The sequence below is a fragment of the Zonotrichia leucophrys genome, chromosome 2 (genome assembly GCF_028769735.1).
Source record: "Zonotrichia leucophrys gambelii isolate GWCS_2022_RI chromosome 2, RI_Zleu_2.0, whole genome shotgun sequence".
Lineage (NCBI taxonomy): Eukaryota > Metazoa > Chordata > Aves > Passeriformes > Passerellidae > Zonotrichia > Zonotrichia leucophrys.
In genome coordinates, this window is record NC_088171.1 from 44,142,603 (window position 1) to 44,166,825 (window position 24,223).

The window sequence follows — 24,223 nt, forward strand, 5'->3', positions numbered from 1 at the left end:
AGAATACTGGTTTCAACAGACACTTTAAAACTGAACAAATGGAAGGCAACATTAACTACAGGATTGTCTGAATGGCTGCAGTCATTCTCTGGAGCAACATGATCAGATCATTGGAATTTCACTTTTTATGCCAGAAAGGGAAAAGTTCTCTTACCAAAGAAACAGGAATTGAAGTACTTTGGTGATTTTCCCCACACTGAAATATTATCTGATATAATAAGAGTTCACCTTAATGTACTACCATAAACCTGTGGCTTCCTTTGAGCTCATAGCTTGTGATGAAGCTGCAAAGATGAGCAGAGAGCACTGCCAGGGTATTAATGGTAACACTAAGCAAATTCTTGAACTACTGCAGGGCTTGTGAGTAAAGTGCTCAGATGGCAGTGACAGTTATGAAGGTACTTCTGCACATGAGAAGATCTACAGAATCCAAAAGATCAAACTTATAAATAGTAAATAATGCAAAATGAAAAGCAGAAGGGGCATGATCCCAGCTTCTATTGAAAGGTGGGATAGAAGAAAAAAATGAGCACTATCATAAAGACAAATGCCTCACATTTGGCCTCTTTCCTTGAAAATAGCTCTCCTGTAACTGCATAAGAATCCAATACAAATACCATGGTAGATGCACAGAGACTTCTCCAGAGAGCATTCAAGGGACCCTCAGTGAAGTTCAGAACGAGAAGTTAGTAAAGGTGACAAACAGGTGGTCTCTGCAGTCCTAGTGCTGCTTTGTTACTGAAAGTTTCCCACCCAAACACTCCCTCACCCTACACATGGCCACCATCACCCTCCCTCCAGAAAATCTGTTGGGTATCTGCTACATTAAACAACACAAAGGCAAAAGGAGAGAAAGAGATCTGGATAAAAAAAGGACGCAAAACAAGCTCATTCTGCAAAACAATGCTCACTCATTTTCTTGTTTTATTTTGGATAATTCTTCATGGATCCTCCCCACCTCAGATGCCAAGGCAGATTTGGAACCTTTTTCTGATTTGATCAGAGTTGCCCAGTATACTTTACATAAAAGAGACACAGAATTTGTTCACATTCAGAAAATGAACTGGAACCATCTTCAAAACAACAGTTTTTCAGGATTGTGTAGGTTTTCACAGCCTGGGACAGAGCACAAAAGGTCACTGAAGACACAGTTTGGTGTGCTTTACAATCTGTCCCTCAGACCAACCTGTTGCTTTAAGTACAGGTTTGAGACTGACAGTGGGAAATCTGATTACCTGACCAAAATGGCAATACCTGAAGTGTTTAAGTCAGTTGGCCAGACTGCAGTTCATAGGCTTACTTTTATACAGCCTTGCAATGTACATGAAAATAACAAAACTGTGTTTTCAGAGATGCGAGGAACATTATGCGAATGTGACAGATGGATCTGTGAACTGGAAAATCTCCTCATCAAAAAGGTCTTCTGGCAGCTCTTCATCTCCATCAGCAAAAAATGTAGGGAATGGAGGGTTTTTATTGCAGTCCTTGTAAGTAGGCAATTTGCTATCTCTGACCTGAAAAGCAGGAAGGGGGAGAGTAGGGTTAATAGATCTTACAGAAGATTTTTAGACAGTGATACACTAGAATTTAAAGAACTCAGCTTGCATGCATAACAAAAACCCAACAGCCTTCACATTCCACTTGTTTAAAGAATTCCAGGTAAAATCATCAGTTACTTTAACATCAACCCCAGATACTGAATTTAACATTTTGTACTAATTATTAAAGAGATTTTCAAAATCAGCAAAACTAAGCAAACAAACAAAAAATCCTAAGAGAATCTGTCATTACAGTGAATCAAAACATACTCATTGAATTCATATTCACAATATGAATGCATTGCTCAATATTTTACAATGTTATTAAAATAGAAGTATAGCTTGTTTAAACAGTGCTTATTTCTCACAGTATGTTCCTACATGACATTCCAAGTTCTATTATGCAGTGTAATCACCTCTTCAACAAACAAGACACGCGTTTGTATGGGTGATGCAAACTAATTATGGCAACTAATTTTGCAAAGATACGTGCATGTTCTGTACTGAATCCCTCTGGCTATTGCAGAGCTGCTCAGTGACAGCAGAGTTAAACATCTAAAATTCTCCACTCAGGAATCAGTACCCAAGTTTGTTGAACATGTGCCTCTAAGACAGCTTATTTGCTAGAAGAGTGGTGCCACAGAGAAATTCCTTTACTGACCTCTCTACATGTGGAAAGATTTAAAATCTAGCCCCTGAAACTCCAATCTCTGAAGAAAATTAGTAGCAAGAATTATCAGCAAAAAGCAGTTTGTCTGCAGTAGCAGATAGAAGGCTGGTATCTCTGAATAAAAAAAAAAAAAAAAAAGAGCTACAAATTCTTAAATTTGATTTAAAATTAAATTCTTTTTTATATTGTTACATATCATCTTCCTCCTGAGCAGTAATAATCCCCTTCAGGCACTATACTCAAGTGGATTAAAAAAAAAAAGTGCAAATAGATTACACAAAATTTCAGTAGAGAGAAGATAAGCTCTTCCTCTTAGCTTTTGGTGGGGTTTTAAAGAACAGGATGCTTGTTCTTACTTGGCTAGACAAAGACCTCATATAGGACAGTTCTAATTTATGCCAAAAATTAAATTAAAAAAAATTTATGCCCACTTAATGCTCTGTTCTAACAGCACTGTATTTACCAAATTCATATCTACTATTACTTGAACCTTTTCCAAAATCCATGAGGATTCCTGCAGATAGCACATACAATAAATCTGACGTTCCAATATATTTTTTAGGGCAAGCTTGATAAACAGAAGAAAGCCTTTTGCTAAGAATGAGGGGGTGAGGGGTTCAATGTGTTGCACTGGTTAGGATGGCTAAGTAAGTAGCTTTTCAAGTAGAACATTGCTCCTCTGTAGCAGAGTTCTCTACGGCCTTGTGAACTGCCAGGCCTGTAGTTACACTGCACATCTAGCTGCAATGAACCAGACTGAAGCCAAGTCTACAGACATTTGCTGCAACAGTGAGTGAGAAGAAACAGTCAGAGCTTCAGCAGTGTCACCTGAAGGATGGCATCTTCAGGGATGTAATCCTTCCTTTCAATACACTGTGGCTGCTTCTTTTGCTACATGAAACTCAACTTTAACTGCTCCACTGGTTATCTATTATTTCCCTTGCTAATTTCTCCTTTACTCTCTAATCCTATTACACACCAAAAGCTTTCTCTGTCAACAGCAAAACTCCTCATGGTCCCTACATGAGTTAGTATCAGAAAGATTAGAAGAAATGATTGTATTTATGATAACTTACTCATTTAATGTATATCTCATTTAAACCTTCTTCATGTCTACTTTTTGTTATTTTTGATTGTTTTCATCAAGAAATAGTATGTGCTGTTATATATAGGCTGTGTCATTGCAGGCAGCTCTGGACACCCAGAAAATGAAAGGAATTGAAATGTTTGTTTTCCTCCTATTTTTTTCCATTACTTCTTAAAACAATTTCTAAAGACAGGATTTCGCAGTAAGACATCTGCTCTTAACTGAAGGAAAATCTAACAGTCTAATCTCAGTCCTGAATTAGTTTACTTAAATGAATTTAAGATTTCTGTCCAGACTTAACATTGTACGAATTACATATTAATGCCAAGGGGCATTTTGGACAGAGTATCTCCAGTGTGATGTGGAGAATTCTTAAAATAGTTTTGAGATTCTCACGAAGCAGCTCCAACAGACCATTGTTGCACCCAGAGGAGTACAACACTGTTTCATTTTGCCCCTTCCAAACTCCTCAGCAGCTTGACAGATCCCAGAAGCACAGGTCACATCTGATGTTAACACTGTTTTCTTCTGATATGGTAATTTTTTTAATTGGTATAATTGATGCAGTATTTCTTTTGACTGGTGAAACTTCTACGCTTTCTCTACACTCATAGCTTTAGAATGCAATTTAAAGTAAAAAAAGTGTTATCTCAGAGCATCAGTACCAAACTAAATGAAACTCTTTCTCCTTGAAATTAATAAAGCCAGATAGTATTCTGTTATCAGGTATTATCCTATTTAAAGGAAGAACCCAACTTTGTTTTACACCTGAAAGTATCGATTAGCAACTAAAACATGGTTGTTTTAGTTGCTAAAAAACATTTATCTATCTTATCAAGAGAATTATTTAATTACTCCCTTTACATTTATAAAGGGCCCAGCATAGCAAAGGTTTCAGTAATCTGAGGTAAGAGATACAGGAACAATAATGTCACAGCAGTATAAAGAGGTTCAGTGGTGTGGAGCAGCAGCAGCTACACTTGTCTGTATAGGCACGTTCACAGAAAAGGAGTGCAGGTGATCCAGCACAGCTCTTCCTGCTCTCCTAGTAACCTCCTGAGAACATCCTCCTAACAGAGGAGCAAGTTTTCATGCTGTGTTACTAAAATCCAGTGAATTTGGCTCTCATCCCCAGAAGGAATCAAGCTCATAGCCCAAACTGTTACTGCAATCCATAAAAGTATTTGCTATATACCTCATATAATAAATGCTGGGCTTACTTAACTGTTATATTAATAGCACTATATATTACAGTAGTCTATACTATAGATAGACAGATGTTATATACAGATGATGGTATAACCACCACAGTGTATTCTCTGACAGGTCATTTTATCTAGAAAAATACTAGACAAAGCTGAAATTGGAGCTGGTTGGGTCACTAAATCTTTAAACAGTCATAAAGGGTTTTGCAGACAATTAATAAACTGCACTTATGTATGTGCCCTATATTGACAGTGTAATGGGTAGTATAAACAAACACAAACTCAGAAATCTATCACCACAAAAGGCTTAATGTGGTCTTAAACAACTGTTAAAAACTGATGCTTAAGTCACAACTCACATTTGTAGTTTAACAGGGCTTCAGTCTGTGTTAGCAACCACAGCAAAGAATGCAAGCTATTTGTGTATAAAAATGTGTTTAAATATAGAAAATTATTAGAAATAAGCTCTCAAGGTGTCTATTTTTAAAGCTAAACATAAAAACTGAATCCAAGAATTATATCCATTTCTTACCAGCCTTATTTTGTCTTAAAAAATAACTCAGCCATACAAATCCCCCTAAAACCTGCACACAACTCTATGAATGAGGCCCAAGGCACAGGACAGAGAACATGAAAGAACTGAAGGCACCACACTATGCCTGCATGTCCTCAACTTGAGCAGAGGGCACCCAATCCAGGCATCAACAACTAGCAACACAGCACAGTAACATTGGGAAGTGTGATACAAAATCAGTAGGATGCAAATCACTACGTCTCATTAAAAAAAAAAAAAAAAAGAGCCAAACAAAAATAGGGAATGTCAGGACTTAAATTACTAGCTCAAGTGGAACATCATACTAAAGCAACTAGGATACTTCAATTGGACTCAGGTCTAGCATACAAACAGGTCAGTTCAGTATCAACTTGTAAAGCAACTCCTATGAGATACAAGATTTCCCAGAATTTCTGCCCTCACTACAAGTGATATATTTAAAGTGATCAACACAGAATATCCTAAGAAAATCAGGTGCCTTAAAATCAGGGCAGGTATAAAATACTATCCTAGACAAAGTATAACATCGTGAATTATAATATACTATATCACCCTCCACTAAAAGGCATCTAATTAAAGGGGGAGTTAAGTCTTGTGCATCTCTCTTGAATGACAAAAGAGAAGTTTTTGATAATACACCTGGGAGAGCAATCTGGAGCCATGACCTTTAGAAAGAGAAAGCTGTTATAGATGGTAACTACAGGCCCTGGGATCTAAGAAGATACCCCAGAAAGAAATAGATGTTTCCTGAGGTAGGCAATCTTGATAGGCCCAACACACAAATTTCACAATTGCTTACTCTGCAATGATATTCTTGTAACAGAAGAACTCTGTGCATTCCAGCACACTCCTAAAGTTTCTTAACTTTATCACACCTTGCAATTGAGAAAGAAATCCATGTAAGCTTTTTTCATTCATTTTCCAGTTGGCCAGAAACATGACTGATGTCAGTTATTTACCTTCATACTTCAATGTGCATGCAATATCAAATGAAAGCTGATTCTAATTAAAAACAGAAACCCATCAATCCTAGTATTCTGCAATTTTATTCTGCTGAAAACAAAACTTGAAAAATTTAAGTGCTTCATCTCTGTCTGAATAGAGTGCTGATGCATGAAGTTTCCAAAAATACAACATACAAAATAAATATATGCTTTAAAGGTGCTCTATGGTTTTAATGGTTACCAAGCAACACAGAGTGGGTACTGAACACAAATGCCTTCCCCTTGGAGGCACACAAAGAGGGAAGTGTTATGCAATATTTCACTCTGGAACTCAAAGACAGATGGATTCAAATTCCCTAGACATTATTCCTACTTATTACAGGCAGGTATTTAGTGGAATGAACAGTAATTACAGCAGCTAATATCCCATAATTCCTCTCCCCAACTACAGATCCAAACAAATATACAACAATATATTGGAAGTCGAAGTCTATAAGCAAACACTGGAAGAAAGGTGTAAGGAAGGTAAAAACACCACAGATGAGTGCAGCAAGATTAATGGAGAAAAAAACCCCCCAGAAATCAGAGAACCAAACAGTATTGCTTTACCTGATTTTATAATTAAAGCCTTTTCTACTCTTCACAGATATATTTGAAAAAATAAGGGAAAAAATGAATGTAAAGTAATTCATATGGCTCATGCAAGGAAAAAGCCACAGAATGGATCCATCAGCTCAAGGAACTGGAATGAAATGTAGCTTACTACATATTGCCTTCAATCTCCTAATAAGACTGGAAGCAATTTTGGAAGACCTATTTCTTAATAGCAGTGACACCTACTGCTGTGTCTTTACCTCATACAGTGTTACTTATTATTAAATGTGGTGAAAATTTGAGTCCGGAGCACTTTGGCCAAAATCTTTCATATTCTCTGTTATCTTAAGCAAGGAGCTCTAAGGGAAGAAAAGCCTCATTCTTCCCATGTATGTTCTTTTCCAAGCAGAATGTGCAGGGTCTGATCAGCAAGGGAAGAATGATTTGTTTGAATGAGATCTTCATGGCGTATGTAAGAATGTGCAGTATTAACACACAGAGCTTTGTTTTAAAAAACAATTTATATTACAGTTGTGTAATAAATGTTTGTTTCCTTAACTCACTTAAAATCAGAAATAAAAATTAATTATTGAGTCTAGTTAGAATTAAAGTTATAATCTGGTAAAAACAGGCACTGTACTCATCTCAGTGGCTTCATAAGATGTTGCATCCTTACAGATAAAACATGTGAGATGTGTACCTGCATTTGCCACCAGATGTAGATTTTAATGGCATTACCAGGGTAACACGATGCACAATATTTTTCAACAATTAACTCTTGCTTAAGAGAACTATTAAGATCAAAGAATACAGTCTGGGCATCAAACATTTCTCAATTTTTCAGCTACATTATGCTGCTTGTATGCACACATTATTTAAAACTAACATCCCAAAATAAATTCCCACTTAATTAAATTTCAGACTGACATTGAGAAACCAGGTTCATGCCTCAGGATTAGGAACACATACTTTGAAAACAGTTAAGAAAAGTTCATTCAGTCCAATATACAGATGAAAAGCCAGTCAAACCACACTTTTAATTCTATGTAATTGCTGTCCTGCCCAGTAATTTTGCAGAAATTGTCCTGAAAACCACTTTTCCTGGACATCTCTTAACCAATTTTCACTACATTTGGAAGAGAAATGTGTAATGTATTCCCCAGGCTTGGGCAGGACATTAAAATAAAACCAGTTAAGAGATACCTTGCCTGGGAAAAAAGGCATTATTTGCAGTAAGAGAAACATTAATTTTCTATGGCTAAAAACCCTACTTGAAGGCAAGGTTGCTGTACACAGGCCCAGGAGCTGTAGAGTTCTGCTCCACAACTAAGAGACAAAATAACCAGATATTTACATTATTACAGAAGATACTTTTCAAGTCCTGAACCATTTAAATCCCTGCAGTATTTCTGAGGATTTAAAACTCTCAGATACAGAGGTACATGCATACCAAACTCATCATAGTCCTTCACAGCAAAGACATTTGGTACCCTGCACTTTATTCAGTCAGAATGGAAACAACTTCCTCCAAGTAAGTGGTTTGCAGGTATGTAGAATATAAGTAGAAAGAAAGTAACAAAGAAAATTCTACTTTGAAAACTACCCTTGAAAAGCACTTTTCTTGCTTTGATGTGAATTATTTACATCATAAGAACACTTCTCAGACTCTTCGTTGTTTCAAGACTGTCTACGAAAACTGAAACAATATCCAAATAATTTGCAATTAATCCTGCAGACTGCCACAGAAAATAGCACTGGCACATTTATACTGATTCCAAAGAGAACTCAGGTCTTTATTGTGAACTCCAGCTGTCTCTCTGTGTACCTCAACTGCTTCTTGGAAAGGTAACTGCTACTGGGTATGGGAATGCTTAAATAACCTCTTAAAGCAGGACTTGTTGTGTGTCTGTTCATCAATGTAACACTTAAATAACATTCTGGATATAACAAATAACATTCTGGAAACCTCAGCACCATGTTACAGGCTCATGTTGGCATTCAAAGGGGGTGGACACAGCTTACCACAGGGTTCAGCAACGGTGTTGGTGTATCCTAAGATATGTGGGTGCAAATCTAAGAAGGAGCCATTCAGAGTGCCCTACTGAGCCATTCACTGCTGACCACGCTCTATCACAGAACTGACTCCACTGCCCTTTGATTCAACAGTACAAGATTTCTCAGAAGAAATTAAAATTGCATCCTACCACTGTTTCTCTATTTGTAAATTGATCTGTAGAGAGCTTAGGAGTCACTAATACCAGTACTGAAAGTAGCAAACATACCTTCACCAGGCAATTGGTGTGACCTGGAACAGACCCATTTACATAAATAATGTCATGTTTTGTATTGATCCTCCACACCTAGGAGACAGAAAAAAAATAAAAATCAAACATTGAGTCCTGTTTAGAGATTATTCCCAGTTCTACAAGAAGTCTAGCAAAGCCCAGACTGAGTAATTGGTTATGATACCCTGGGGAATAAAAATGTTCTGTACAGGCCTAAACTTGCCACAGAATTCACTCACATGCCTCTCTGGGTGCAAAGTTTCCTAATGCAAGAGACTGAAACAGTTTTAAAGGGCTGGTGACTGTATTTGGTAAAGCAGCTCTTTGTTCAGCATAACACCAACCAAAGCTCCCAGGTCTCTTTTCCCTCTAACAGCAATAAGTTGAAAAAGATGAATGTTGCCTTCTGATACAAGGCAGGCGGCCTGGTTTCAGGAAACAGCACGGCGACCCCCTTCCCCGGGGTCGCTCGGGCCTAAGAAACACGCGGACACCAATATGGTGGACGATCAAAGGCCTTTATTCTCTCTTCCCGTGGGGTTTTATAGTCTAGGGGGCTTCTACGTCAGGTGAGGGTCTGTCCTTACCATCTATGGTTAGTAGGGGATGGAAAGTTACCTGGGCAAGTGGAAAGTTACCGGAATCTGGTTTAGGGGGCTACATTCCTATGTTAATTGTCTTATCTAAGGGGGCAGGGGCCCTGTCTTCCCATAACATCACGAGATCTTCCGAACGCCAGGCCCTATCTGCTACAGATGAAAAACATCACAGGTGACAAAATAAAACAAATGTCCTTGTGAAAATGTTCCTCCTACCATATGTTAATTTCTTAACTCAATCAGGTGCTCAACTGAACACACACATTTTCTGCTACAAAAAATTAGTTATAGTAAACCGAGAACAACAGCAGCACTTTTTGGCAAACTAGAGGTCAGAATGCTTTTTGTGCAAACTGCAGAGGTTGACTTCAGAGACAGAGCAGTTTTAACAGCTCAGGAGCCACTGTAGCTATGCACAAATCAGAATCAGGACAGAAACCACAAGCCCTTCTTGCAAATGAAAGGTCATGACCAAGTCAGAGCTTCAAACAACTCAGATTTGGGTTGGATGTGAACAATGGAATAGGCATGGAGACATTAACTGAAGTCATCAAAAGCCTGATTGTTTTCCCTCTTCAAAGGCAGAAGTCAAGGGACATAAGGAAAAACACAATGGATGTGGAAGCATCACCTGAAATCCCAGTTTCCAGGGTACCACAAACACAAAAGGATGTTCAGATAAGTTATTTGTAACCCACAAGAGAACAGGAGAACACATTTGCTGCTCTGCTATTTCCAGTTTGCTTACTTCAAATGCAGCTGTCTGGACTCTTGCAGAGATGGCAGACAGGACACCACTGCTTGGCAATGCCACCACCTTATACACACACTGGTATAGCCACAACTCACCTTTAATCCAAAAGATGTCCTGTAGATGTTACCCATTTTACCAGGCATTTTCTTTCCACGATAAACTTTGGCAGCTTGCTAGATAAAAACAAGGCCAAAACCACCATGTTAACTGCAAGAAGTACACCAGACAAAATATGCTGGTATTTCCAAGGCTGAAAATATATAATATCAAAAAAATCTAATCCTGATAAGCATTTTAAATACCTCCTGCCAGAAGTTAGGTTTTACTCTACATGTGTCCTGAAATACTTCACCACAATCACAAGATTTATATATATATTTATATACACACACACACATACACACTGTAGTTTCTCTCCTCCCCTAATCAAAAAGTTTTTACACTGATGTCAATCAGATCTTTTTTAACGTGTATTCTTGAGAGTGGAATTTTTAATTACATTTTCCAGTATTCCTTGGTTTCTGTACCCAATTTTGATTGGCTGAGCAAAAACTGGACAACTAAGGTGGGGAAAAAAGGCAGGAACAAATGAAATAATTTTCAATTCTACACTGTTATAAAGGATATCTATCCCGCACCTCTCTGTTAAACATTAATAATGTTTCTTGGAGTATTTCTTAATTCTTGTGGAAATCATGATTTCAGGAAATCAGTTGCAATGCAGTTCTAGGGAGAGGATTTTCTACTGAACAGTCCTGGATTACAAAATGTCTGAGATAGTACTTTCCCATCTATGGTTGGCTATCAAGGCATTGCTTTTCCCCTGTTGCATCCTTTCACTTTGTTTCCTTCCCATCACACCTACTTCCAATACCATTTTTCATTCTACATACTTTGTGAAATTACATGCAGCATTACTTCTTAGGAAATTCTAATTTAAAGAAAAGTAAAGGGGTTATTTTGTAATGATGAATACCATCTGCTAAAATAGTGTTTAGTGTTCAAATATTTACATTCTTCAATGAAAACAAGTGCCAGGTGTAGAATTCTTCTGCCAGCTGAAACTGAGAACTATAAATCAGTAACACATGCTTTTACACTCCCAATTACTCAAACTTCATTGACTGCTGCCTTTTTGCTTCTACTATTCTCTTGAGCATTATTAATCCTTTTGTAAATTTTAATTTCTCTAAGAAATTTACAGACAGTTCATGTTCAGTACTATGACTAAGTTTATCTTAATTAGCTTGCAAAATATTCTTCTTAGTTAAGTCTAAATATTGTACAGCCTTTATAAGACAAAGCCTAAAATTAACTTGTTCAAAGAGCTTTTATACTAATATTATTTATAGTTTGAAATGTAAAAGTATGACTCTGTACTCTGCTTAGAAATGCATAGAAACTTACACACTTCTGGGAATAATTCCCTACTAAATTATGGGGATCAGTTCATTATGCAGCTACACATGCCAGGCAAGGTGATAAAAGCAACCAGGGTTCCAAAGAACAGTACAATATCTGCAGGATAAAATATCAGGCAAATCCATTCCAATCTATAAATGCTGTGATAAAAGCTTCTTAGAACTCTCTTTGAAGAATTAATGCTGTTCCTCTCACTATATTACAAAGTATGCCAATTAGCTCAGTTAAAATATGAGCATTTACCAGCAATACAGAATATTCATAAATCAAGGCCTAAGAGAACAGCACTGCTCCTTATACAGGCTTCTGAACTTCCTTTGCTGCTGGGATTCCCTGCTAGCACAGAGTAAGTGTGGCAGCTAGCTACTGTACATCTGTTCAGCTCTAGTAAGCTGTTCTAAAAACACAGAGGAATGTTTTACTGGGAAATGAGAATCCTTACATTGGTAGATATTGCTCCAGGTCTTCTGTGAGTTTTTGTCTGGCCATGGCTTGCAGGCTGACCTTTAAATCCCCACCTTTTCATGACACCTTGAAATCCTTTACCAATTCTGGAAACAAAAATAATTAAGAAACAAACCTGGGTTAGTCAGACATAAGCTTTCTAGCAATAATCAACAATTCCAGTCAGGCTCATGATTTTTTTACCTTTAACAACACTAGCTTAGGGAAGAAGATACTTAAACATGGTATAAAAATCTATACTTTGCACCAGAAACATATTTTAGTACAATGCTTAAAGACTGCTTTACAGAATAAGAAGCACTAGAAGAGTCAAACAGGCAAGAAGACTAACATAAAATGCTCTTTGCTGTGATTGTCCTCAATAAAAGTTACCATAATGCATCTGTCACCAAGTGAGCAGCAGAACAAATAAACAAAAACCCTGTCAAAATCCCAAATAATACCATATACCACAACTTAATATCTGGCCTAAGCATCGAGAGAGGGAAGGGATGGCTACTTAGAAGGAACATTTCTCTTCCATACAACAAACTCATCCCTTGAGAGCAGCTTTGGGTATAATGACATGTAATTCCCTTGATCTGTACTCATCCAACAAATAAGCTCTAAAACACAATATCAAATAAAATGTATTTTCAGAGTCCATGTCCTTCATCTTTGAGCCCCATGACAGCATTACTGGCTTTGGAATTCTCTATTTACTGCAAGAACAGATTCAATAGGGAGAATCACCACAGCACAAAGGAAAAGCTGAATTAAATGTGTGCTAAACCGGCATTATCTGTGTCCAAAAGCAGAAGTCTGACCACAGTGTTTATGGCTGCACTGATTATTAAATTTAACCTGAAATTGTCTCCGTTGGTCAGAGCATGGTGCTTGTAATGCCAAGGTTGTGGGTTCCACCCCTGTTAGGGCCTTTCATTTAAAGAGTTGGAGCCTGTGATCCTTGTGGGTCCCTTCCAACTTTGAATATCCTGTGATTCTATGATTTTGCACGAGAATCCTTTTCCTCTGATTTTCAAAAATCCTTTCTCTGCAAAAATATATATGCACTTTGCATCTAAAATAAAACTGGGTATGAGCACACTCTATGCAGGAACCGCACTTGGCTGACTCCCTGCTCAGCGCTGCCATGAAAAACTAGGGAACACACAAACACAGAAAACACCAACATTAATGAAAAGTAGATTCTTTCCTCTTCCCACTTGATTCAACTCTCCTGTAACTGCTCTCCTGGTTATCTTGAACACATCAAACCACAGTCAAAAATAGCCATCAAGATAAAGCTACAGAATTATAAGGGAACATGAGCTATGCAGCCACAATGTCTGTCTCCTGGTCTTCCCCTTCCCTGCTCAGAACCTAGGGGACAAGCCCAGTTAAATCTGGCAAAGAAACATGTGTAATTGTTTGAATAAAGAAGTTACTGGTTAGAAGCTCCTGAGTATTTTTTGCTCCTTACCTAGAGCTAAGGAAAAGCTAAAACTTAATTAACGCAGTGATATCTTCCTTTGATCTGCCAGCTGACTGGTCATGCAAGTGGCTGTCACCAGCAAGACAAGTTCCTTCCAGGCCAGCAGACAGTGGTGGGACATGAAGATATGAAGGGGGTTGGGGCCATGAGAGGAAGTTGAATGAAGGCACCTGCAGGAGGGACAATCTGGGTTATCTGGGATTAGGAACACAAGACAGGAATGCAAAGGATGCAAGGCTTTGTAACACCACTTTCTGATAGAATCAGCTTACTTTAAAAGCCTGCAGGAGTAAACAGCAATAGTAGTAAAAAACAGGTTGAAAAATACACTTTAAGAGAGGCTCTAAACTTGTGTTTTTCTGTTTTCATACTGCTAGGGAGCAGTAACTATGAAATACATGCAGAAACTAAGCTATAGGAAAACTCATATCTGTTCTGCCAAAATGCTATTTTTTTCTTTTAAACTACCTATTACTGGCCATGTTTTCCAAGCAGATTACTTCTGGCATCTCTAGCTGGAAGATGGACTTAGCAAAGTCTCCAAAACCAACTGCAAGTGGGTTGCAGGTGTGCAGTCAACAGAGCGAGCAGATAAATTCTCTCTTTAAATGACGGGGCATGATAAATTCTTTAGCTGCAGAAATGCCCTTGCAATTCAGAGAAAACCATACAACCATAAAAAGCTACAATTTCAAAAGTAAACATTACTGTCAAACTTAGCCAAGAAGAATAAATCTCTGATGTCATGAAATCACTTCAACATTTCATTCTACTTACTTATTTTTTGACATAAACAATTTAGAATACTGTCAGTTGTGCTTAAAAAAAAATTAAAACATAAATACTTCATATATGCAAGAGATGTATTTTTAAAATAGAGTTTAGTACATCAAATATTATAAGATAACTTCAAAAAAGTGATTATATTACAAGATACAGTTATTAGTGTTAAATGATTCATGCAATAGAGAATACTCAGTTGCTTCTTGGTCCTTCTAATAACACATGTATTTTCTGTGAACAAAGACTCAGATTTTACAACACTGAAGCCTTAGGAACTTTACAGAAAGTGTGATCAGACTGAAAAAAAGAGTACTCCAGTAAACCTGAAAGTTCTCCTGCATCTGTTAATCTGGAATACAAAAACAAATCTTCAGTCTCTGAAATATTCTGCTTAAAGGCAAGGAAAGATATTGCAATACTGAAATTAAGAGCATTTTATACTTTTTTTTAAAAATTTATAATCTGTATTTTATACTTTTTTTATTTTCTTTTTTTTTTTACTATCTATCAAGGCATTTTCATCATATTAGTTCAATAATGTTTCAGATTAGTTTCATTTTTGACTTGTAAAAATCACTCCATTACCTACAAGGATACTCTACCTTAGAACTTCCTGACATTAATTTCCTATTTAATATGACACAGCCATCATGACTGAAATAATTAAAAAAGAAGCAGCTATAGTTGTTTTTCATTTTGGAGCTTTTTACTTTAAAAAAGAATAAACAATGTCTAATGTTTTTTGTCACACATGTCAAGAGGACAAACAATTTCATTGTGTATATTTCTTATTTGACTCATGTACTATCTGAAATGAAGCTGGAAATAGAGTAAGAACAGAGTAAGATTATTTAGACTGAATGCAAAGTTTAAAATAAAGTAAGGACCTACTAACATCTGGTTCATAATAAAATTTAGAACTGGTAAACTAGGCAGTTAGCAGCTCAGGCAATATACCACAAGCATTCTAAAGAACAGTGTTTTTGCAGCCTAAGTTGATGTGAATAAGATCTGTTTTCAAACAAGTGGTGGATTTCTCCACTATATGAAAAAAAATATAATGAGTCCATTTTCTCCAGGATCCACAATTTATCTGTATTTCTAATGCAAACACTTTACATACTTCCAATTGTATGAAATGCAACATGCTTTTGAAACTAATATTTATCTTATATAAACAAGGAAGACAAGTTAGGATGCATGCTGTTCAAGACATATTATGGAAAATCAGAGAAGAGTTTATATGGTGTATTGTACAGTCTTAAACTTTTTATTCTGACAAAAATAATGAGTATTATGTAAATTATATTCTTGTCCATTTCTGAACAGACACCAGGTGTCAGCTACTAATATCATTCATTTAATTTCAAATTGTTTAACTGCCCTCTTTGCCCTCCTTAAAAATTACTACATGTGAACACATTCAGCAAGGATCACCGATAAAAGAAAAGTAATTATTCAAACTTTAACTAAGCCAGCTGAAATTTTTAAAAAACATTAAGGTCTGTCAAAGCAGCATGTTAATCCAGTACTATATATTAATTTAACAGAATAAATTACTAGAATCCACTCAGAAAGAATTGATTTTGCTACAGTATCTGAAATAGGATAACCAAGAACCTATGCTGAAGTAGAATGTTTGACATCCTACTTACCCTGTTGTGGAATCATGCTAAGGCATCTTCTACCTGTTGTCTTGGTTTGAATCAAGGGCTATACATCTTTAATGTTCTAACATTAGACACCATATCTGAACACAAAACCCCACACGTATGAGACTTATAAAACTAGATTTGAAATGCAGAATGCCCCTGTTCCTCAACAGATGCAATATAGTGACCTAATTTACTTGGCTTCACTGAGTGAAGCATTACCTGGTTCCCACAAAGTAATCACAGGGAGCAACGATGATATGAAAAACTAGGGCATGCAAGAGTTAAAAGAAAAATAATCTTTCTGCAGAGTTAAAAATAGAGTCTAATTACAGTTGTTCTGGTCTCACCTGCAGAAAAGCAGGTGTTGAGGTCAACCACCTAATTTTGTACAAACCCTCATTTTCCAGATTTGATACAAGAAAAATGCCAGTACGTAATGAGAGAGCTCTCATTTAGAAAGCTACGGGAATTAAGCAACTCTAATTAAGCAACAATTTACTTAGCTAGTAACTCTTCAAATGTAGTTAATTTAAAAGAGCATTATTTCCATGCTGCAGGGGAAAAGTATTCCAACTACTTACTCAGATAACTTTGGGCAAATGGAGAGTTCTGATTCAGGCTCAGATTACACAGCTATTAGAGCAAAACTTAAATAAACCATAAACACTCCAGACTCATCACTTTCCAACAAAACTACTGCTGGCTTTTTCTTGGGAGTGACAACATTTCTGATGTTTCTCATCACCCTCACAGTAAAGAATTTCTTCCTAATATCCAATCCAAATCTACTCTCAGTTTGAAGCCATTTGTCCTGTCACCACATGCTTTTGTAAAAGGTCTTTCTCCATCTTTCTCACAAGCTCCCTTCAGGTACTGGAAGCTGCAATCAGGTCACCCTGAAGCCTTCTCTTCTCCAGGCTGAACAATCCCAATTCCCTTAGCCTTTCCTCATAGGGGAGGTGCTCCATCCCTAGAGGGGACCACAGAGCTGGATGCAGTACTCAAGGTGGGGTCACAGAGCCTGTGAGAGAGGTGTCTCTGGAATTTGTTGTGTGTTTTAGCTCCGAGCTTAGCAGGGCTAAACTTAAGGATTGAGCTTTTAAATTACTGAAAATAAGTACTAAGGAAAATATTTCATCACTACAGAAGATGGACAGCATGCAGACACACTGCCTAGTCTCGGTGCTCTAAAAGCCACTCATACCATGCTGAACAATTTTGAGGTTTGAAACAAAAACAAAGTGCAAACATAAATCTTTAACTGAACCCTCTCATTCCTGTAAAAGTGTTTTTCTTTACAGAGGTATAAATGAATCAAAACATTTCAAAAGACTTTGACAAAAAACATTTGCAGCGAAGATTAAAAGAAGACAGTCATAAAAACCAAATTTTGGTAACCAAATGAAGAGGCTAACCCAAGACTTCTGAAATGAAATTTGAAGTTTGCTTATATATAAGGAGCATATTTTTATTTGCATTTTGGGAGAAGGAAGCATACAAAAGGATATTTTGCTCATCTGAACAATTCAAAGTTGGTAAAAGATTAAAATATCCTTTATATCCCACTATATTATCTCCTCATTGAGGCGACATTTGTTTTCTTTCTTTCCTTTTTAAAGGACTTATTACAATTAATCATGCTACTATCAACAGCACTGCTATTTTCATCCACATGATTTCTAACACTGTACACTCTGGAGTTTCCTCCAATTAAAGCAATTACTGTCAAACTCAAAAATGTAAAATATATATTCATGCAAATGTATTTCTAAAAAGTTTTACTTGACAGCATGTCTTAGGAATTTCTGGTTTTCAAGTCCATAATGGTTTGAAACAGAAAGACCCAGGTCCTCCCTCCAAGTCCTTCCCCAGGTTGGATGGGACTTTGCTGGATGAAATTGCATGGAAAAAAACCAAAAGAATAGAAGAAAAACTGAAATGTAGTAATATAACTTAATTCTTGCCCAGAAGGTAAGGAAACATGATAAATGAAGCATTCCAAAGAAGTAGAAATCAAAATGTGAGAGAGCTACAGAAAAAGGTTAAAAATTTTTGATATAGAAAGACTGGAATAATTAGAGAATCACACTGACAGAAAACCCATTGCACCTTTCTCTTTAGCTAAAGAACATTTCTTTCATGTTTACAGAATGATTACAAGAAATATGCTACCAAATCAGCAGTACAAACACACACCTAATTTCTGAAATGGGATCACACAAATATCTAGAGAAAACATATTAGAAATACTGAACTGCAATCTAGGATGGATTCACTGAACAGGACCAAGAACCCAGCCCATTTTTAGCTTGCTAGTATTTTCAAATAATAAAAGGAAGACACTAAAATCAATAACCTGCAGCTGTTTACCAACATCTTCTACACTGCTAAAAATGCCTTTCCTAGTTCTTGGAAAAGCTCCTGGAAAAGCAAAGCTTTTCTGAATTAACAAAGGCTGACACTTAATCTCCATTAAATGACTGTATTCCAAATGATCATGTGCCTTGTTTTGCAAACAAGCTATGGTCCCTTACAGGACGCTCACTGCATGCAATTTACAAGTAGAATGAATAATATGCCAGATCTAAGTGTATAAGAAAGTCTGACATGGAAAAAATACTAATTCCAGTCAATTCCTTAATTTTTTTTTCTCAATAGACTGCTCACAAATGCAGTGAGGTGTAGTTCTATTACAACTGCACACTCAGCTCTGTTGATAAGGTCAGTTTCCCCATATATACAAAATCCTGTGAACTGCATTGGACATTTATAGGTATTACACCCTACATGTGAGACAACTGCAGCTGGGTACCATCTCCATTGCAGAGAAAATAAAACATATAATGGCAAATGTTATCTTTGTATCACGACACTGAATTATGCAGACAGGAGCTCTCTTGGTCAGGGGAAATCACAGATGTACAACAAGAGCCAGGATGAGTCTTTGCCACAGGATGCCAGTTTTTCTTTTGAACACCCCCTATTACTTGAGCTCTCATTTGGCATTCACAGTGGTCTGAGAGGAAATTATTCCTCCCACACTAAAGTAAAAGGTCTTTAGCCACTGCTGGCAAGGACGTGAGCTGGAATGCAAGAGAAAACAAACAAAAAAAGAATCTGACAGCTCTGTTGTACTGCTAAATGTATTCACTACCTTTTTGCTATCCTTTCAGTCTGCATATCTCTTCCCATCTCTTCACCAAATTAAAATTAAGCAGTCTTTTTGGGAACCAATACCTTTAAGCATTTTTACATACTAGAGATACTGTAATAAAGTATCTCCTTGCCCATGCTAATCATAAGCATGTGAGAGACAATACAGGCAGACCTCAGCCTCAATAGTATCAACAGTCCAGCTGCCTTGTTCAAAAGCAAGAGGAAGCCTCATCCAGAAACAGAACTTGATCTTTTTAACCCAATGAGTGAATGGACGCCAATCTCCTGTCACTACCGTTGCAATTGTATTTCAGCTTTTGTCAGCCACGAATTCAAGCCAGATTAGAGGGAAAAAAAGTTAGCGAGGTTCTTTACGATGTATCCTCAGGCACCTACGTTTTTGCAGTGACATCCACAAACTGCCCGGGGCGGAAGTGAGCGGCATACAAAGGAGTACCTGCAGGAGAAAGGGAGAGATCATGTTCAACTTAGTGCTGAAATCCTCAAACCACTAGCCAGTCATCATCCTCCAGGGCAGCTTACAGTCACAGAACTTGTTATTTACATCTTATTTGTTCTTCTTTATCAACCTCACTGACTGAAACAGATGCTTTGTGTTTACTGTTTAAGCACACATCTTAGGATATAATCCAATTTCAGACTGGCAGGAAGGGTCAAGGCTTTACTCAGATACATTGCCCTTCATACACTGCCAAAGTCCAAAGTGCCTAATTAGCTAAGATTCATAATACATATGCTTAGCAAGAAAACAGAATATGCTGCACTTAGAACTACTAGCACTTCACAAGGTGGAGAGTTCAAAAAAAAAAATTAAACCAAAAAACCAAACAAACCACAATGCCCCCCATTTATTATAAAAAATGGGGTTAATAAAAAAGGAAATTTTGCAACACTTCCTCTATGAAGACACAGTGTTTCCAAACTGAAGTCTGTGGTAAAAGTACAGCTTCCTCCAGTGGGGAATTGTCTACATGCTGACCTTTAGCAGAAACAGTGGCACTGTAGGTCAGTGACATCACACATCTCACTGTAATTACAGAAATTCCTTAAGTACCTGCAATATCAAAATATTAATTTCTGATTTGTTTTGTCTTCAGTGATTTTTTTTATCCAAGTGCAAATATTCTTTCATTAGGAGCTTAAAAAAAGCCAACAGGGCAAAACTGATAACTTAGTTCATCCTAAATGAACTTTAATCTGAAGATTCATGTGGCTGCATATTTCAGTTCGCAGTCTGTTATACATCCATTAAAAAAATGAAATTTTAATAGCTTCATGTCTTTTCAATTGCTTCCATGCTTTCTAAAATCTGTATGAATGGAAACTGAAATTATGTAAACCTCTCATTAGTCTCAAGTATAACAACTTTTATATTATTTCATGTTATATTTACATAATCCACACATTTGGATAAGTGCCAACTGAGACAAAATCATGCACATAAAGGGTGTTATGTACAAAATACACACACTGCAAAACCAGTTTATCAAAAACTTGCAATTCTGCTTTATCTCAAACTATTGCTTCCATTTATCAGTCCAGACTTCCTCATCATGTCAGATTTGATTTTTATCAGTTACTGCAGTCTTAAATAGGTCTTGCAAAAAGCTCCACTAATGGCAAAGAAGATGCAATACATAAGAATTTCCTACCCTATATAATTCTTCAGAAAACACCTGTAACAGCCAAAAGCCACAAAACAAATGCAACCTAAATACACTACCTTATAAAACCTCCGAAATGTTAAACTTTTCATTTGATCACCAAACTTCCAACACTGATTTTTAGTGAGAATGTTTGTTATAAACATGATTCAGTGTGTTTTACTTTGCAAGCTGTAAACCAGAAAAAGCAGACTTTGTCCTACTTTTGACTGCAGCAAGAAGAAACAAAACTCAAACTGCTATTTCAGGGTTCTGAGAAACATTACCACAAAACTGTGTCCCTCTCATAAGGATAAACACAGAACTTCCTGTAACTATATCCATATTTATGCTCAATAAGTGAGTCAAGGTTACAGACATTTACTTCTTAATGTTCAGAGTAAATTTGGATTGGATTTATTTTCTCATAGGTGTAAACATAGCATCCTGGAAAAAGTAAAAATCCTACATCTCATCAACTAAAAAGTAAAACCCATCTTCTGATTTTCCCTATGCAAAAAGTTTGCTTGTGCTTAATGACAAAGAATTCAGCACTTTCTATAAAAAACAACACTGAAATACACATCATAACTTCATTTAGGTCTACAAGTGGCAGATGCTAAATGACTATGCACATCATACTCAGCAGCTCAAAAAAATTACCTGGCTTAATTATGGCATCATCTGTTACATTAAATGTTGTAACTTTCTGCTTCCGTGGCACTCCAGCTTCTCTAAAAATTTCATGTGCAGACTCTGGTTTCTGCAACAAAAAGCAGCCATAAAAAAAAAGTCATCTTAAAATACCCAAGAATCAACTTAGCACAGAAAACTATTACAGACTGTCAACATCACTCGGAGAAACAGATACATCATACTAAAATTTTATCTTCAGGCTTGCATTTTATCTCTACATAAAGTTTATTTAAAAATAAATAAATGTCTGCCTTTTATTTTCTGTCAAGTAGTTACCCTACAGCTACCTAATATAAACCAGAGATATATGAAGATATTGAAAATCTGAAGAGGGAAACTAATCATTTAGAATGTAGATGACAGATGCTACTTTTTTTTTTTATGGCTTACAAGGAGTTTTGTAGTAATTTAGAAGTAGTTTCTCTTTTTCAAAGCTTCTGATGACTTAGTTCCACATCAAATGATAAATGTAATTTATTTAACTAACAAAGCCATAGAAAAAAATTCTTGTCTTGCAGAAACTTCCAGAAATGCTTAAATTTCCACAGAAGAAAATTTTGAGTCTCTGGGCAAAAAAAGAAAAATTAGTAACAACGAGTTTATGATCCACGTATTTTTGAGATATAGCAAGTACACTCAGTGTCAAAACACTGCTGACCTACTGAAGCAGAGATTTTGCTTTCAGATGAGTCTGACACATTTTAGAGTACTTGAAATTATTCTCAGCTGTTTTAAGCAAGACATCTCACAGAACAGCAGACCACTGAGACAAAATCAAGCAACAGAAACAGTGATGCAGGAAAATTGCGGCCACAGGAAAAAAAAAAAAAGGAGATGCAGCTGATTTTCCTTCAAATGGCTTCTGGTAGAAAGCAATTTAAGCATCTAACAATACTGTCACAGTTGGATAATCTCATCTCTGAGGTCTGCTTCTCAAAACTCCTGTGCAGTTCCCTCTCTCAAAAATTATTTTGTGTATTTTAAGAGCAAGTAATGTGGACAACTATAAAAATGTTACTTAGTGTACTTGAAAACAGTTTTGAAAATCTGCATGTTGTCCTTTCTTTTGTTTTTGAACATTTGTTGGAAAGTGTTAGAACAGAGGAAATTTTATGAAGAATGAGGAAGCAAGATGATGAAGATCTCTGATTTAGGAAAAAACCCAGAAATTTTAAGTTCACAAATCTGTCTTTGAGAGTAAAAAATGTTTCCCAAGACATTTCTTAACTTGAGGTCACAGTACAAAATACTTCAAATACCTTTAAAAAAACAGAATCAACTACATACAAAACCTCTCCTAAGACCACAATATTTGAGGGATCAGTGAAGCACCTGTTTTAATCTGCAGAACTATATGTATGAATGAAAAATAAAAGATGTTGAATTCCAACTAAGTGCCTGTATATCAGTCCTTTATTTGCAGTTATGTAAAACTGATGCCTTAAGCTACAGCAAGGGGAGCCCTGTGCTCAGCAGGGGGGGCTGGAAAGAGAAACCACAGCTGAAGAAGAGTATGGTGAAGTCAAAGGGTAAAATTCACTTGTATCTCAAGAATCCTACTCTAGGCTGTAGCCTTGCACTGTTCCACTGTAACAGCACCTCCTCTTCAAACAGCCAAGGCAGAGATGTATTTTTACAAACAAAACACTTCAGTCTTTACAAACCCTTCCTAAAAAGCAATATTGAAGAGGAGAACACAGTGAATTCTCAGATGTTCCTTATTTTTAAAAACACCAACAATACCTTCCAGTATTAATGGAAAATTATGGATATGCCCTCACTTAAAGGAAGCATATAAAATATTTTTGACAAAAAAAAGTCTGAGCATTGACAGAACTTACTTTTGAGCACAACTGTGCATTAAAAAATCATGAAAAATCTGTTCACTTATAAGAGTGACATACATCAAACTGAAAAGGAAAAATGAATCTTGCTAAAAATGCAATACCCCTTATCAGTTTTAAAGCAATGTGACACTCCAAAGAAATGCAGGAAATTCTTTGTTAGAAAAATTACTGAAGGAATCTTTTGATTGAACTCATTAAAAACCAGTAGAGGTGAGGAATCTGAGAAAGACAGATGTTCCTATGAGGAATTAACAAAAGAGAAATGGCTTATGCTAAAACAAGACAGTATTACTCAGCTTTCTTTTATATCTCACTTCTGATACTTCTGAGAGAAAAGAAACATATAAAAAGGCTGATAAACACAGGAAAACAATGATCCAAATTTGCAGCTACACCACAGAAATACATCACTTCTTAGCACCTTAACAAGTAAATCTGCCCAGAATCAGCATGCCAAATTCTTCCTCCGGAATTATCTAGTTTATACAATGATGATGTCAAAAATAATAATAGCGAGCTCAATATAATAATAATAATAATAATAATAATAATAATAATAATAATAATAATAAAAATACACAGCTCAGTCTCAGGCCAGGACCTCACCAAAGACTGCTCAAAGAATAGTTAAATAATTTATTTATTAAAATGAGTCTAAGTTCAAACAAATTAACAGACACTAACTTGGGAAAAGTTATACCCAAAGAAAGTCTTGAACATAACTCACATTACTAAAAAGTCCTTGAGTTGACATTTTCCATAGTTCTGCTTTGAAGAAATTTTCATAGGGGCTGTTTAAAAAGAAGTTTTCTTCATACTTCCTTACTTCTGG

General features: G+C 36.4%; 1 protein-coding gene across 1 annotated transcript in view; it reads right to left on the minus strand.

Annotated features, from left to right (window-relative positions):
- Window positions 1-906: 906 nt before the first annotated feature.
- Window positions 907-24,223, minus strand: part of MRPL3 (mitochondrial ribosomal protein L3) — a 28,965-nt gene continuing 5,648 nt past the window's right edge. Inside the window, exons 5-10 of the mRNA XM_064704786.1 lie at window positions 21,512-21,611; window positions 19,581-19,641; window positions 12,094-12,202; window positions 10,325-10,402; window positions 8,874-8,951; window positions 907-1,514 (exon numbers count right to left, since the gene is read on the minus strand). Of these exons, the coding sequence (XP_064560856.1) occupies window positions 1,365-1,514; window positions 8,874-8,951; window positions 10,325-10,402; window positions 12,094-12,202; window positions 19,581-19,641; window positions 21,512-21,611 (576 nt within the window). The 3' untranslated portion in view covers window positions 907-1,364. The remainder of the gene's footprint in view (window positions 1,515-8,873; window positions 8,952-10,324; window positions 10,403-12,093; window positions 12,203-19,580; window positions 19,642-21,511; window positions 21,612-24,223) is intronic.